Source organism: Rhinopithecus bieti, unplaced genomic scaffold (assembly GCF_001698545.2).
Source record: "Rhinopithecus bieti isolate Rb0 unplaced genomic scaffold, ASM169854v2 scaffold_7580, whole genome shotgun sequence".
NCBI classification, from domain to species: domain Eukaryota; kingdom Metazoa; phylum Chordata; class Mammalia; order Primates; family Cercopithecidae; genus Rhinopithecus; species Rhinopithecus bieti.
In genome coordinates, this window is record NW_016805470.1 from 244379 (window position 1) to 261418 (window position 17040).

The window sequence follows — 17040 nt, forward strand, 5'->3', positions numbered from 1 at the left end:
CACAGCACTGAGTTCTCAGAGCTACCCAGGGCAAGGGTGAAGGAGTGGGGACCCTGAGCCCCTGGGCCAGCCCTCGGCTCATTTACCAGGCCACATGCATCCCCATTTTTGGTGACTTCAATGCAGGTAGCAGTTTCTACCACAGCACCTGCTTTGTCCCTGCCCAACGGGTGTATCCAGTGGTGCTGGCAGAATGCTCCCAGTGCTGGCCTGTTCTTCAGATGGGCAACCGAAACCATCCTTCAGGGTGCTAGGTCAGCCCAGTCCCAGGTCCTCCCCATCTCAGCTTCCTTATAGCCAGTGAGCATGTTCCATGGACTCTACCCTGAGTCCTGTCACCTCTGCATCTTTGCTCATGTGGTTACCTCCTCTTGGAATGCCTTCCTTCACCCCAGCCTCTGTCAGCGTTTAAGACCTAGTTCAGGGGCCACCAGCTTCAGGAAGTCTTCCTGGGTTTCACTCTTCCAGAACCCCATCCCCAGACCTCCTCTTGCAACACTGATCACCATGTTTGTGGTCATTGCTCATGTCCAGGATGGACCCACATGCTAAGATATTCTCAAGGGCAAGGGCCTGTCTTATTTAGCTCTGTTTTCTATGGTATCTAGGACAGGGTCTGGCAGCAGAGTGAGGTTTGAGAGGGCATGAATGAATCATTCTGACTCCAGAGGAAATCACTGTGTAGTCATGGCTGTTGGATGCCCAAGGTCTCTTCTTGGGAACTGCGGCATCCATGCAGCCATCCACTGGTGCAGCCCCGACCATGAATGCAGCCCCAGCTACCTTTTGCCTCCCTGCATGGGGTCATGGGCTCCAGCAGATGGTTCTGGGCTGGCCTGTTCACTGCTGTGCCCTGTGGCCAGCACATAGTAAGTAGGTGCTCTAGAAAGGTTAGTACCTCCTATCAAGGGCAGGACCCTAGACAGATACCACACAGGGTGTTGACCACCAGGAGCCCATGGCAGACTTGAGGGAAGTGTGTCTTCTCACATCCTCCATCACCCTTGTGCTTGTGGAAACTTACACAGCAACCTCATCTATGCCAGGCACATTCCCAGCTGGACACATTCCCAAACACGGGCGCACGGACACCTGGGGTGCACACAAATAGTGGCATGTGCATACCTCCCTGCTTGTCAGTGCGCATACCCTCACAATCACATTTACGCATTCACCACTCTGTCACACACGTGCCACCCCCACACGCACACCCTCTACACACACATACACACCACACTCACGTGCATGCCGCTCCTGCATCACCCTCCCACACACTCACACCCTCCCACACATGCCCAGGCCACCATGATTCAGACACTCTCCTGCACACAATTCACATGCCCACACCCATGATCCCTAGCCCCCCATTCAGACACACTCCTGTGCTGCACTCTGACATATTCCGGCACACAGGCACCGTCTCTTTCACACTCCTCCTTGTGCCCACCCATGTGTACATGCGCGTGCAGATGCTTATGCTCTGTACACTCATACATGTATGTACACATGTGTTCTCATGTGCATACTCTTATGCATACTCAGCACATTCATATTCACATGTTCTATTGCACAGCCCTGTACTACATCCTGTGTACATCCACTTTAATGCACACTTAATGTTCACATGTTCTCTGCATAGCCCTTTATTACATCCTGTATGCATCCACTTTAATGCACATTTATGTTCACATGTGCTATTGCAAGGTCCTGTTCTACATCCTGTGAGCACCCTCTTTAATGCACACTCTTGCACTGCATACTCTTGCACACAGCATTAAGTCACACCCAGAAGATAGTAGAGGCAGCCCCTGATGAGGAGCTGCTATAAGTGTGGGGCAGAAAATCGCAGCCTTCTGAGGATGGTGAATAACAATAATGGTGAGGGAAGAAGGAAGCCGGGTATCACTGCAGCCACTCTAGAATGCTGAGCCCTGTGCACTGCCAGAGCTCCAGCCGTAGCCTCCCAGGCCCTGGCCATCCTTGAGTACAAACAAAGAATCTACAAAGAATCCAAACAGGTGGCCTCCAGCCTGTCCCTGTGACTCCTGCTGTGGTGACCCCCTGCTTCCAGGGGATGGGCAAGCTCCCATGCAATGGCAGTGAGCACCTGGGCAAGGCTGGCTCTTGGGAAATGTGCTTGTTAGCTTCATTCTCCCTGCCCCATGAGACAGGCTTCTGGAAGACTCACACCCCAGGGCAAGGCAGCCCTCCCCACCCCCGCCTCAAGCTTCAGTTCTAAGTTGATATTTTTTCTATTAGGAAAAGCATCTATGTGGGCCGGGTGCAGTGGCTCATGCCTGTAATCCCAGCACTTTGGGAGGCTGAGGTGGGCAGATCACCTGAGGTCAGGAGTTTGAGACCAGCCTGGCCAACATGGTGAAACCCCATCTCTACTAAAATACAAAATTAGCTGGGCGAGGTGGCAGGTGCCTGTAACCCCAGCTACTCGGGAGGCTGAGACAGGAGAATCACTTGAACCTGGGAGGTGGAGGTTGCAGTGAGCCAAGATCGCACCATTGCACTCCAGACTGGGTGACAAGAGTGAGACTTTGTCTCAAAAAAAAAAAAAAAGAAAAGAAAAGAAAAAAAAGAAAAGTGACTATGCGTAGTTTTTTTACTCTTTATGAAAATTATTTTCATCTTTTAATCTGAAAAGCCACACACATGAACATTGTTTTTTAAGAAATCAAATATATTTTCTAAGTCGCAGTGGTCAGTTCTCAGCCCTCATCTGACTGCATCTCTCAGTGGCATTCGATGCAGGTGGTCGCACCATCCTTGGCCAGTTCAAAGAAGAGAAAGGAGATGTGGCGGGAGAAGCAGGTCACAGCAAGGGGCCGGGAGATGGGATCTAAGATGCCAGCAGGAGCCTCTTGCCCAAGGGGGTTAGGTATATTCCAGATGTAATCATTTGACTGATTTCTTTGAAATCCATCTTTGCCTTCGAGGGTGGAAGCTCCATGAGTCCAGGGACACAGCCATTTCACAGCCCTTAGCTCAGGGCCTGGCACACGGAAGGATCCAGAATGCAGCACTGACTGCCCTTGCTGTGGGCACTGAGTTCCTCTTACAACAAGCATGGTGACCACCCACTGTGCTGACTTCTCCCCTTAGAAAACATGTTCATGTGTTTTGTTTCATTACTTTAACTTTTTTCCAAAACCAATAAATGTTCACTGTAAAAAAATACAACATATGATTTATTATAAAGCAATAAGAAAACATGCCAACCCCCATCCTACCTCAGTCCCATTTCCCAGGTGTAACACACCACAACAGTGCCATGTTTAACCCATCGTCCTTGCAAACCTTTTTCTCTAGACATGCGATTGACCAATCAACAAATATTTATTGAGCATCTACACTGTGCCAACCACAGTAGCAGGAGCTGGGGAAACAGCAGTGAACAAAACAGACTAAATCCCTTGAGGAGAGGTTCATTCAAACAGTACACATATAGTAACATACATCATTACATGTACAGGTTTTTTAAAAAACAAAATGAGATGCTATAAATATTCTTTTGTGTTCATCCAATTTAGAGAAGCTGAAAAATGCCCAAAGTAGGAGGGGAAAAAAAGAGAAAAACCTCATGAAGTTTAGATTCATGATCCAAAGAGAGTTACATTTTATAGCTTCGTTTAATACCCTCCAGTTGTTTATATATAGTTTTATTTTACAAAGTCATGATCATACAGAGAGTATAGATTTTCTTCATCTTTTTTTCTTACGAAAGAAGTGCAAACAGAAAATGTAAGCAAGAGCAAAATTCCATGTAAATCTACCACTCAAAATAATCATGGCTACTCTTTAATATCATGTTTTTGCCCAAAACTGGGAGTTTGGGATCACACCGGATCTACCACTTGGTAACAGACTCTGATCTTGTAACACATTTCCATTGTAATTCTGTACCATCATTTTCATGGCTATAGACTTGGCCTATATCTGTGAAAGTGGATTCACTGTAATGGGATCAGCCAATCTCCTTTCCTGGGATATTAGGATATTTTCAATTTTTTATTTTCATGCAAACACTTAAGTGAATGCAAAGCAGAATGTCTGCACATATTCTTGGTTACCTAAAGGTATGATGTTAGATTGTTTTTCTTCACTCGTATTTTCACTACATCAAAATGTTGATTGCAGTTATCTTTGATAGTGTGATGTGAGATTATTACTTTGTTTTCATACTTCTTTATTTTCTCTAAATGCCTTGCAGTGAACAGGTTTTATTTGCATAAACACAATATTATTTAAAATGATGCCATGAAAATTTCTATATGACCGCCGTTTTCATGGTAATGGCTTGTTACAGCTGCCTGTAATTCCACATAGGGGATAGGCCGTAATTCACTTAACCATCCCCTATCGTTGACTGTCTGGGCTTTTTCCAACATCTTTAAGATCGTTATACAGGAAACCTACTCCATATCTGGGGTCACGTCCTCAGGGCGCAGCCCAGCAAAGGCTGGTGAACAGATTTCACACCTTTGGTTCATCCTGCCAAGCTGCTTTCCTGAAAGGATGTTCCAATTTCCACTCCCACCGGCAGTGCGTGGGAATGCCTGCCCAGCCGCCCTCCTCTCCCTGAGACGGTTCAGGCCCCTGGACAGTTGCGTCCTCTGCCAGGCGGGCGAGAGAGAGCAGGAAATAATTTGGCCAGCAAGTGACCCCAGACCCAGAACCAGGAGTGATTTTTAACAAGCCTGATTCTCAGAACAGAACCTGCAGAGAAAAAGAAAGCAAGCAAGGAAAAAAAAAAATAAAAAACCTCTCTACTGGAAAAAAACACACACATACACAGATTAAAATAATATTTGGCACTTACGTCGCACTTTTAAAATTCTTCAAACGCTTTATAAACACTAGCTAATTAATTAAGCCGCCTAAATCTGGCTGCAGTTGGTGGAGAGAGCTTGAGAGGAGCTAAAAAAAAAAATGGGGAGCCAACCCTACACAACTCCAGATTTTATTGTCGCCTGCCTGGGGTGTGATTACAGGCCTCCGGCTGCACCACAAGAATAGCCCTGCTCCAACATGCTGCACGCCTGACTCCGCAGCCTCTCCTGCGCCTCCTGCTCCCTCACCAACTGCTGACTCACAGCCCCGTGTGGTGTTATTGATAAGGATAATAATAACTGCAAGCCAGGCTCAGTCCCAGGCTCCAGGCCTGCACCCTCTCCTAGATATGCCAGTATCAACTCCATTTAACACATGAAGAGAGAGGAGATTTGCCCAGGGTCATGGAGCAGACGAAATCCTTCCTTCATTCGTTATGGCATTCATTCTGCATATTTTTATCGATGACACTGTTTTAGGCAGGAGGTTGAAAACAGTGCCTTGTGGATCCTACATCCTACTATTGGGAATGTGACAATCCAGAGAAAATCAAATATATGAATAATACAGCTATGTGATGATAACGAGAATGAGAATTAAAACTTACCCAGCACCTATGCAGCAGTCTTACCACCGTGTTGGGGTCCTCATGACTGTGCTGGGGTGGATGCCAGAACCCCACTTTATGGATGATGGAATGGGGGTCCAGGGAAGGTGGGTACAGAGGTGGCTAAGGCGGGAGCCATGCTGTCGCCCAGGCCTACTGGCCCCAGCGGATGTGCTTCCTCAAGGCAGCCTTTCCAGTTGGTCCAGTCTCGAGGCTGAAATACAGACCTACTGGGAAAGTTCCTAGCTCAGTGCTGCTGGCAGCTGCTGGTGCTGCCTCTGATGTCCCTGCCTGGATGGGCCTCCCACACATCTGGCCACCAGCCTCACCCCTCCCAGGCTGTCTGATGCTGGCTAGGCCTCTCTCCACTGTGGGTTCTGTTTTTTTCTCCTGTGCCATGAAGATCTTGCCATGTTCAACTTCAAATGGAAATGAAATGAGAAGCTGGACTTCCTGACAATAAAAGCAGTTGAGGTCTTAAGTGATTGGTCAGGAAAATAAAGTCGAAATGGTCATATTTACACCCAGAGCAGGTGAAGTGGTCTTAGGTACTCTGAGACTCCACTCACCTGCCATGAGAACTGGGCCCCAAGGGTGATCCCTTGCAGTCAAGACTGGGTGAGGCTGGGAATGGGAGAAAGAGGCAGGACAATGGGCAGATAGCCCTGGGCTTGCTGCAGTGAGGGCAGATAGGGGTCTGTGAGCCTCTTTCCCTGGCTGCCCTGCCCCTGCCACTGGGGTGGTGCCAGGCCATGGGTTGCTGGGCAGATTCACAGGGTCTCTCTCCTGCCCAGCCAGAGCCAGAGGGGCTGCTCTGGACATCTGCCGCAGCCTTGTCTGATGTACAAGGCAAAGGTGGCCCAGGTCAGGGCAGGACAAGGTCAGTGGAGAGTCCAACTGGAGCCCCAAGTCACCTGTCACCTGCACACCAGGTAGCTGCCACTCCTCTGTCTACCTCATTCTCTCCTTCTCCCCCATTCTAGCTCTTAGGCATGTGTTTCTCTGAGGTCTTTATGATCATGATCTGTCTTTTTTTTTTTTTTTGAGACGGAGTCTCACTCTGTCACCCAGACTGGAGTGCAGTGGCGTGGTCTCAGCTCGCTGCCAGCTCTGCCTCCCAGGTTCATGGCATTCTTCTGCCTTAGCCTCCCGAGTAGCTGGGACTACAGGCGCCGGCCACCGCGCCCGGCTAATTTATTTTGTGTTTTTAGTAGAGACGGGGTTTCACCATGTTAGCCAGGATAGTCTCCATCTCTTGGCCTCGTGATCTGCCCGCCTCAGCCTCCCAAAGTGCTGGGATTACAGGCGTGAGCCACCGCGTCCGGCCTTTCTTTTTTTTTTTTTCTTGTACCTCACCTTGTTCAGAATCAAGGCCCTGGCTGTGCCTTGCTCTGAACTGTTCTCACTCGGTCCCTAAGCATCTTCAACGCATCTCATGACAACCTCATCCTGCCTTCCTCTTCCTATCTGGGCTCTCTCCCCTGCACCCCAGTCTCTCCACCCAGGGTCCCTGTCTTGTGTGCCCCAGTGTCTCTGACTGGAGCTCAGGCTCCTGCAGCTGACCTCTACAACTCCTTCCAGCTACACATTTGGGAGCCCTTGAGGCCTGGACTGGGTCCAGCTCCAGTGTGTCCCCATCACATTGAGGCCTGGGTCACAGGGCATCAGCAGGTGTTGGTGAGAGTGAAGTTTGAGCTACAGCCGCCGCCTTGTTTATCAGTGTATAGTAACAACATCTTCCTCAGTGCCCGGCTCCCGGCTAAGTGACTTCTATGTGTGATCTTGTTTTCTTTTCAGAACGAAGCAGAGGCCTTGGGGGTGTTCTACCCATCCTGTAGATAAGAAAGCTGAGACTCAAAAGCGATGGATAAACTATGGTCCCACAAGAACAAAGGGCAAGCCAGGTTTTAAACTAGGTCTGATGACTCTAAAAACCAGATGCTGCATTTGGACACTGTCCCCAGCCTTGGCTTGTTTTATCCTCCCAGAGATCCATCGAGGTGGGGTCATAGTAACTGTTTTACAGATGACGAAACCAAGGCCGAGAGCAGTAAGGGCAAACTAAGGGCAGCTCTTGCATTTGTGTGGCACTTTGCTAGCCAGGCTCAGTCCTGGGCTCCAGGCGGGGACTCAAACACACTGGCATGAGTCTACATTGGATATTCTTAGTCACCTGAGTGGTGGCCCAAGGACACAGCTGTAGGCCACTGATCCAGAACTCAAACCACATTCTCCTACTGCCCAAACCACTGAGTACAGCCTCCCTTCTCGGGGCCTGCATCCTGGACCAGGTCGGAAACAGAATCTAATGCCTTGTAGAGCCCCACATATGCCAGGTCCCTTCTCTGAGACTTTGCCCAGCCTGTTGCCTCTGTCTGGAACACCAGGCTCCCTTCTGGCTCATTCAGATTGGAATTAGAGAGCCCAGCTCAGATGTGACTCTTCCAGAGAGGTTCCAGGCATTCAAACCCACTCTCTGCCATGTCACTTAGCTTTCTGTGCCTCAGTGTCCCCACTTAGAATATAGGTTCACGTTGCAGGTTTGTTGTGAAGGTTAAATGAGATAATACACACAGTATACTGACCTCACAGCCTGCTCCTGGTGTGCACCCTGTCGATGAAAGTCATTGATAAACACTTGAGGCAACACAGAGGATCATGTAAGGATGAAAAAAAAAAAAATGACTGCTTTGTGCTCCTTTCCAGGAGTGTTGGGTGAGGAGGAGCTGCAGGTGATTCAGCCTGAGAAGTCCGTGTCAGTCGCAGCTGGAGATTCGGCCACTCTGAACTGCACTGTGACCTCCCTGATCCCTGTGGGGCCCATCCAGTGGTTCAGAGGAGCTGGACCAGGCCGGGAATTAATCTACCATCAGAAAGAAGGCCACTTCCCCCGGGTAACACCTCTTTCAGACCTCACAAAGAGAAACAACATGGACTTTTCCATCCGCATCAGTAACATCACCCCAGCAGATGCCGGCACCTACTACTGTGTGAAGTTCCGGAAAGGGAGCCCCGACGTGGAGTTGAAGTCTGGAGCAGGCACTGAGCTCTCTGTGCGTGGTGAGTACATCGCGGGCCTCCTTCATCCCCTGGTGTGTGACAATAACTCAATAATAACACTCTCCATTCTTTGAGCAACAATCAAGTGTGGTGGTGGGTGCTCCTTTTCATGAATTAATGTCTCCCCCTTTTACAGATAAGGGAAGTTGAGGCCTGGAGATGTCATGCTATTTGCTCAGGGCTCCACGGCTGGTAAAGGGTGGGAACATCTGCATCCTTCATCTGCCCAGCTCTGTAGCCCTGGCCTCTTCCAATCGGGCCCAGCCCTTTGGTTCCACAGATGAGGGAACTGACAGATAGAGTGACTTGCCCAGGCACAGGGCCAGAGCTCACCTGCTGCCTCCAGGGAGCACTCCCCCTCAGTGTGGCTGAGTCTTCTCTATGCAACAGGCACTCCCTGAGAACCTGCTGTGTGCCAGGCTCCACCAAGCTTGTGTTCTCATCCCTTCCAATAAGAATCCACCCAGGGCAGGGAGCAGCGAGGGTGTGCTTTCCTTTATTTCATCACCAAACATCAATTGAGAAGATTCCTAAAAGGCACAGATTTACTGTTTAATCTGATGGCCCTGGTGAGAGGAGAAGCCAGAGGTTTGGGCATTTTCTGTGGGTCTTTTAGAAAAACCCTTGTATGGTTTAGGGACTGATTCATGCAGTCACTAAAGGCTCTGAACAAAGCTGGGTCATTATAGAATGTCCCTCACCCCAGGGAGGAGGTCTCCCTTCTAGGTGACTTTGGGTTCCTCAGTTAAGGCAGCAAAGATGCTCATTTTGTATTTACTGCCAGAGCCCCAGAATCCTTGTTCTAACTCCGGATCCTGGGACATTAGTGCAGGAAGGACCCTCAGACCATGCAGCCCAACCCCCAGTTACAGGTGGAAACTTGAAGTCAGGAGATGACAGGGGCCTTGCCCACAGTCACAGGACCAGTTGGTGACAGGATCTGGACCAGAGCCCACATCTGATTCCAGGAAGGCTCGTTCCTGCCCCAGTGTTAGACATTGTTTCCATAGAAGAGCCTGGTGCATCACAGGTGCTGACTGAAATCTCCTTGAACAGAACCGCTAAGCAGGGAGCCAGCACTTCTCCTTTTCATCAGTTTCCTAAAGGTTCAGAATACTCACATTCAGACCGTTAGACCCATTGGTGATTGGAAAACCTCTCCCAAATGTAAGCCTTAGCATTTGATACTGAGATTTCATATCAGGATGGAGACCTGCTGCATTGTGTAATAGCTACAGAATACTCCAGCTTATGGAAATGTCAGATTTATTTTACAGTCTTCCATTGCTGGATATGTAAGTTGTCCCCAACCTTGAGCTATTAAAACAGTCCTGCAGTGGATGACCTTATACATGTGTGACCTTACTCAGGCGGGAGACGGCCACTGGAAGTGCCATTGCTTGATCAGAGGGGGTGTGTGTTTTAATGTGTATGGATATGGCCTAATTTCCCTCCTAGACATTGTAACAATCAAGTCTCCCCACAACTGCTGGACATAGGCAGGGAGGGTGGCTTTATCCTGATTGTGCAGATATTATAGGAAGAGACATTGAAGTTCCCAGATGATGCATCCCGTGCCTAGACAGTCACAGCAAGTAAGTGGCCTAGGTGTGACCCAAATCTGCTGACTCCTAGTAGAGTGCTCACTCCTCTTTGCCATGCTGTCAGCCTAAATGATGCCCTGGATGAGAAAGGAGGGAGGTGGGAGGAGGCCAGGGAGCAGCAACTGAGCCAGATCCTCATCCTGGCACTTTCTCCTTTTATAACAAGTACTATGAAGGAAGAGCCATTTCTTGCCCCTTTTACAGATAAGGACTCTGAGGCTCAGAGAGGAGACCTGTGTGGTGAGCAAGTAGGGGAGCCACGGTTTGGTCCCCACCAGCCTGACTCACAGCCCCTGTCTCTGTAACACTCAGTTATGCTTGTCAAAGTGTGGAGAAATGTTCCACCCTTCTCATTCCAAACTCTTGCAGTTCTATAGCAATAAGCATAGGCTGAGGCAGGAGAATTGCTCGAACCCAGGAGGTGGAGATTACAGTGAGCTGAGATTGTGCCACTGTACTCCAGCCTGGATGACAGAGCAAGACTCTGTCTCAAAAAAAGAAAGAAAAAACAAAACAACAAAACCCTATGGGAGTAGGAGGGACTGGCCCCTATCAGAAAGGTCCTGCAGATGTCTCATGATATGGGAACCTGTTCCTAAAGGACAGGTCTCTGCACATCACTGAGCAGCATCCATGGAGCAGAGTTGGGCCTCCTGCTCACATGCTCACATACTCATGGTGCTGAGGACTAAGGATAAGGAAATGAGTCATTTCCTGGTGGGTGCTTGGGGCTCATTGGAGCAAGAGTTTATATTCTCCCCTCAGGCTGTCAGGAGCCCACTGACTTCAGTTTATGGCTATAGGGTAACCAGATCTGGGTGCCATGGCAGGAGGCTTCTCCCTAGAATTGCATGAAGTCAAGGATCTCAAAGGGAAAAAGGGAAGGTGGTAGTTAGTGTCAGGGTTCATGAAGTTCAGGCACTTGCTCAACTGATAGACACGAGAGCTTGGGGAATGCTGGAAATGCCCATTGGGTACTTGGGGGATGAGGAGACAGTGCCTTTGCTTTTCTCACCCTCGGTTTCCTCATCTGTAGAATCAGACTGGAGTGCAGTGGCACGATCTCGGCTCACTGTAATCTCCACCTTCTGGGTTCAAGCAATTCTCCTGCCTCAGCCTATGCTTATTGCTATAGAACTGCAAGAGTTTGGAATGAGAAGGGTGGAGCATTTCTCCACACTTTGACAAGCATAGCTGAGTGTTATAGAGACAGGGGCTGTGAGTCAGGCTGGTGGGGACCAAACCTTGGCTCCCCCACTTGCTCACCACACAGGTCTCCTCTCTGAGCCTCAGAGTCCCTATCTGTGAAAGGGGCAAGAAATGGCTCTTCCTTCATAGTACTTGTTATAAAAGGAGAAAGTGCCAGGATGAGGATGTGGCCCTGCTGCTGCTCCTTGGTGATAATCAGGGACTCCTTTGGGAGAATAGAAAGGATTTGAGTTCCTGTGTATAAATCACCCAGTGCAGAGTAGACACCCCCAAATCAAGGTGTTATTTTATTTTTTTTGAGATGAAGTTTCACTCTTGTTGCCCATGCTGGAGTGCAATGGCGCCATCTTGGCTCACTGAAACCTCCACCTCCTGGGTTCAAGTGATTCTGCTTCAGCCTCCCGAGTAGCACCCACCACCACAACCAGCATTTTTTTTTTTTTTTTTTTTTTTTTAGTAGAGATAGTGTTTCATCATGTTGGCCAGGCTGGTCCTGAACTCCTGACCTCAGGTGATCCACCCACCTCAGCCTCCCAAAGTGCTGGGATTACAGGTGTGAGCCACCGTGCCCTGCCATCAAGGTGTTATTTTAAGATGTGTTACCTTGGGCAACCCAGTTCCCCTTGCTGAGCCTCAGTTTCCCCATGTGTAGAATGTCGATAATGGTACCAACCTTTCCAGGATGTTATGAGGATGCGGTGAGCCTGAGGAGATGATAGACCTTAGTAAGCAATGGGGTTTTCCCAAGATCATGTGATCTTGGGCGAATCCTGGCTTCCCTTGAGTCCTCAGCTTCCCTGTCTGTGAAATGGTGATGATGATTGCCAACCCTCAGGGGTTCTGTGAGGATTGGAGGGGATGTACACAGAGCCTTAAATGGTGGCGGTATTCAGGTTGTCCCTGAACTCCTGCAGAACTGTGGTTAGGAGAGCGTGGCCAGAGTCCAACTGCCTGGGCCACATCCCAGCTCTGCTACCTCCTGGCTCTGTGACCTGGGAGAAGGCACTCCACCACCATGGGCCTCAATGTCCTCACTTGTAGGTGATAACACCAGCCTCATAGACCAGGAGTTGGGGCCGAATGAGTTAAATCCTGTAGAGTGCTTAGGGCAGCACCTGGCCTGCAGTCAATGTTCAACAGATGTGAGCTCTGTGATGCCGAAGCCATGCAACCTCAGATGGGTCAGTGCTCCTCCAGCCCTCAAGTAGAAATGGTGCTTAGGGTGTGCTCAGGTAGCTTTCAATCTTGGCTGCTCTTTAGGATCATCTGGGAAACTTTGAAATCAATCCCAGGCTCTACCACAGACATGCCTCTTCAATTGGCCTGACATGGGCCCAGGCATCTAAAGTTTTTAATTAATCCAGAAGATTCTAGTACAGAGCCAGGACTAAGAATCCCTGGGATAGACACCCGGAGGTCACAGAGGACAAGTTGGAAAAGACGGTCCTCTGTGGTGCCAGATGGGAGAACAGCTTTTCAGGCTGTGGATGCTTCTGAACAACATGTACCCGGGACAGCTCTTTGGAGGCCCCAGTGGCCTGGCCAGACCCCCTCTTATAATACAGGCCTACGGGGGCCAAGGTAGGGGCCCCAGACAAAGCCCTGCTCAGATCCAGCCTCAGGATGGGGAACCTTCTATCTTGAAAATGTGTGTGTCTAAACAACCGCCGGAATCCCAGCAAATCCTTCCAGTTCGGCCCCAGAACCCACCCTGCCTCGACACACCAAGCTGTCACGGAGGAATCTGTTCCCTCCTCCTTTCAAATGCTTCCGGCTTCCGTAAATGGCTCCTCTGGAGGGAGGCGCCTGTGATCTTGTTTGTGTTTTGAAAGCCAATTCGCCAAACTTGTTTCCTGAGGGGATTGTTTAGAAAAGGGGAGAGAATCCTCACTTGGTGGTTTCTGCTCCTTTTATCATTTGGGTTTGTCATGAGCTACAGGGAGCAGGGTTTGAGCCTTTTCTTGGTGTTTCTGCTCTGCTTTGTTCTGCTGCCTAAAGGATAAATGTGTAGATTCAGAAGCAGTAATGACCAGACCTCCTGAAAACAGGCCCAGGGGTCATTTATTAAGTACCTGCTACATACCAGGTTCTGTGCTTGCATTCAACCTCCCTCATCTTACCAGGGTGGGGTTTGTATCCACTTTTGGTCCTGGGCCTCTCTGAGCTTCGTCCTAAAAGGGGCTCACACGAGGATCCCCTCACAGAGATGGAACGAGGATTAAAGAGCTGAGGGGCATGGAGGGAGCAGCCAGTGTCCAGCTCCAGAGAAGCCCTGGATAAATGGGAACTGATTGCAGCCCCTCAGCCCTGTGGGGACATCCAGGCTGCTGGCCTCGATGACTTGACTTCTTCAAGTGACACCCTCCTTACTGTGCCCTCAAAATGTTTGACGGGTGTTAGGGAGCAAGTTAATATTTACAAATGCAAGTATGGGTGATATGTGCTTCCTGGTGATTGCGATAGGAGGTACAGGGTAATAATTAGCAATTTGGAGACACGTTTAGGGCCCATCTGCAGGGAGAAACAGCCCACGTTCTGATTCAGCCATTTGTGTGCTTTCAGGACCCAGGAAGTGCTTCTGCCTGCTTGGGCACCCTGTGTCTGTGTAATTATTGATAATTAAGAAATTAACCCCTTTGGCTTTCTCCACACTTGGTGATCTTTAATATCTATCCAAAGCTGACCCCAAAGAAGACCCTAGATTCCGAAAAGTATTCCTTCCTTCCAAATGTAGCGCTCGGCACAGATTAGCCCCTGCTGGAATATTTGTGGAGAAAATGAAAAATGTGAAGTAAATTCATAAATACCTGAAGAGAGAGCTCTGGATATGAATAAAGTCTGGGTTAAAGTTAGATCTGTTTTTGCTTATTTTTGTGAAACATCTTCTGTTTATCCAAAGCAAAACTGCTTCTGTTGCCTCATTTAATCCTCGCTGCATCCCAGGAAGGAGAAATGCTGCTGTCCCATTTTATAGACAAGGAGCTGAGTGTGCCAGGCCGCCCCTCTCATGGGCTGAGCAGCCTGGTTCCAGCTGTCAGGGTGGTGCCACTTTGCTACTTACTCCCTGTACTGACCTCTATAAATGCTCTCTCTGGGGTTGGCACTGTTTCCAGGGGGGCAGGGTAGCAAGAGTTAATACCAAGGATGAGATGGATCGTTAATTTTGATCCTGTGCCCAAATTGGTGGAAATCACCCTGTGTGGAGTGGAGAAGTTTGAACTCAGGCCTGGACTTCCCTCTGGGCCCTGCCCCTACACTGTCTGACCTCATATGGGTCCTCACCTCTCCCAACCTTTGCATCCTGCTCTGTAAAATGAGAATAAGGACACCGCCCTCATTAATCCTTCCACATTATTGGAAGGGTAAAAAATAATGTCTCGGAAGGTTCTTAACGTGTCAAACGCTTACCGTTAGTGATGGTCATCTCAGTCATGTCTCCTGTTTATTGATGCTCCTTTTGTAGCCAAACCCTCTGCCCCTGTGGTATCGGGCCCCACAGCGAGGGCCACAGCTGAGCACACAGTGAGCTTCACCTGCGAGTCCCACGGCTTCTCTCCCAAAGACATCACCCTGAAATGGTTCAAAATGGGAATGAGCTCTCAGACTTCCAGACCAACGTGGACCCCGCAGGAGAGAGCGTGTCCTACAGCATCCGCAGCACAGCCAGGGTGGTGCTGACCCGCGGGGACGTTCACTCTCAAGTCATCTGCGAGGTGGCCCACGTCACCTTGCAGGGGGACCCTCTTCGTGGGACTGCCAACTTGTCTGAGGCCATCCGAGGTAGAAGACCCTCAAACCCAGCCCAAGCCCACACCCGGCTGCCAAGCCCATTCCCCACCACCCTCCACCCATCCAACTCTACTTTTGCTCCAGGGCTTGAAATGCCTAGAACCTAAATTCCTAACTGCCCACCTCCCATGCCCCTAGATGTGCCAGTCACTTACTAACATTTTAATGGCAGTGGCTAGGTGACCACCCACCAGGTGCCAAGGACTGCGCTAGCAGTTTCATTTATTCCACCAATAACTTTTAATGAGCTACAATTAATGAGCACCTGCTATGAGCCAAGCCTCTACGTGCTTGGTGGTTTTCTTTATTTTGCTACGGTTGTAACATTCCAACTGCATGCCAGGGGTGGTGCTTATAGATTTCACCCATTCTTAGCCTAGTAGGAGCTACAGGAGCACCAGTCCTTGAGCACCTACTATGTGCCTGGGTTTGTTATGCTTAATAATTTCACTCATATGCAAAGAGCACCCCTCAATGTCTGAAGCACGTGCTGCCTGCCTGCACTGTCCGGGACGGCCCGGCCACTGTGGTGGTGGTGAGGCTTACATTATGGAGCCCTCCCTGTGATCTGTCTGTGCCGCAGGTCAGAGCTTCTTCCCTGTTCCTGTTTCCAGTTCCACCCTTCTTGGTTGCTCAACAGCCCATGAGGGCAGAGAACCAGGCGAATGTCACCTGCCAGGTGACGAAGTTCTACCCCCAGAGACTACAGCTGACCTGGTTGGAGAACGGAAACGTGTCCCGGACAGAAATGGCCTCAAGCCCTCCAGAGAACAAGGATGGCACCTATAACTGGACGAGCTGGCTCCTGGTGAATGTATCTGCCCATAGGGATGATGTGAAGCTCACCTGCCAGGTGGAGCATGATGGGCAGCCAGCGGTGAACAAAAGCTTTTCCCTGAAGGTCTCAGCCCACCGGAAGGAGCAGGGCTCAAATACCGCCGCTGGTGAGGCCTCTATTTCAGCTGACCCAGCTCTTTTAAACTTTTAGTTTTGTGGGTTTTTTAAATGTTAAAAGTAGTAATTCCTGCTTATTATAGAATAATCTAGAAGTCTATAAATATAAAGTAGGATTTTAATGTCAGCTCCATTTCCCCAAATCCCACACTCCAAGAGTCACCACTGGTAAGGGTTTATGCACATTTTGATAGATCTTTTGACATAGATTTATATCACAGGAGGAAAGAGGGAGAGAGAGGCCCCATCTGTTCATGGCATCCTGCATCTTGCCTTCTTCACCTGATAGTTGTCACGCTCCCCATGCCTCACTGGCCCAGCCCCTCTTCCCTATTCTTTCTAGCCTCTGCCTCATCTGCCTGGCTGCCACTGGGAGCCTGCCCCACTGGAAGCCAGGGTGGAGTCATTCAGGGTGTTTGCAGCTTGTCTCACGTACAGTCAGTGCTTCAGTGAACATCCTTGTACATGTTCCATCCCACATGTGACTATTTCTGTGTGATTGCCCAAGGAACACTTTAGGCCAAAGGGCATACTCATGTAAGGAGGAGATAATGCTGTCACTCCCCTGAGAGAGTGTGAGGGTGTCAAGGTATCATTTTCTCAGCCCCTGCAACGTGGTGTTGGTGTACATCTCTTCTGTTTTCAAATGGTGGCACCTGGTTGGCATTTCAATGCAGCCATGGAATATTTCATCACCTGTTATCAATGTGGCTGATGCCCTGTACATAGTAGAACCCTTGAATGGATTAGTAATAGAAGCCATTTCTGTCCTTCATGCACCCTTTAGGGAAGCTCTAAAAGAGAGCCTTGGGGCTGTGTCAAAGTGACCCTTTGGTTTCACCAATGCCGGGTTTTCATAGGACGTGTAGGACATCAGCCAATGCCGGGTTTTCATAGGACGTGTAGGGCATCAGCCAATGCCGGGTTTTCATAGGACGTGTAGGGCATCGGCCAATGCCGGGTTTTCATAGGACG

At 49.4% G+C, this 17040-nt stretch overlaps 1 protein-coding gene across 1 annotated transcript in view; it reads left to right on the top strand.

Moving 5' to 3' along the window:
• SIRPA (signal regulatory protein alpha) overlaps positions 1–17040 on the top strand; it is a 48666-nt gene that overhangs the window by 12281 nt on the left and 19345 nt on the right. Inside the window, 4 exon segments of the mRNA XM_017872535.1 lie at positions 8156–8509; positions 14786–14902; positions 14905–15102; positions 15726–16055. Coding sequence (XP_017728024.1) covers positions 8156–8509; positions 14786–14902; positions 14905–15102; positions 15726–16055 — 999 coding nt within the window.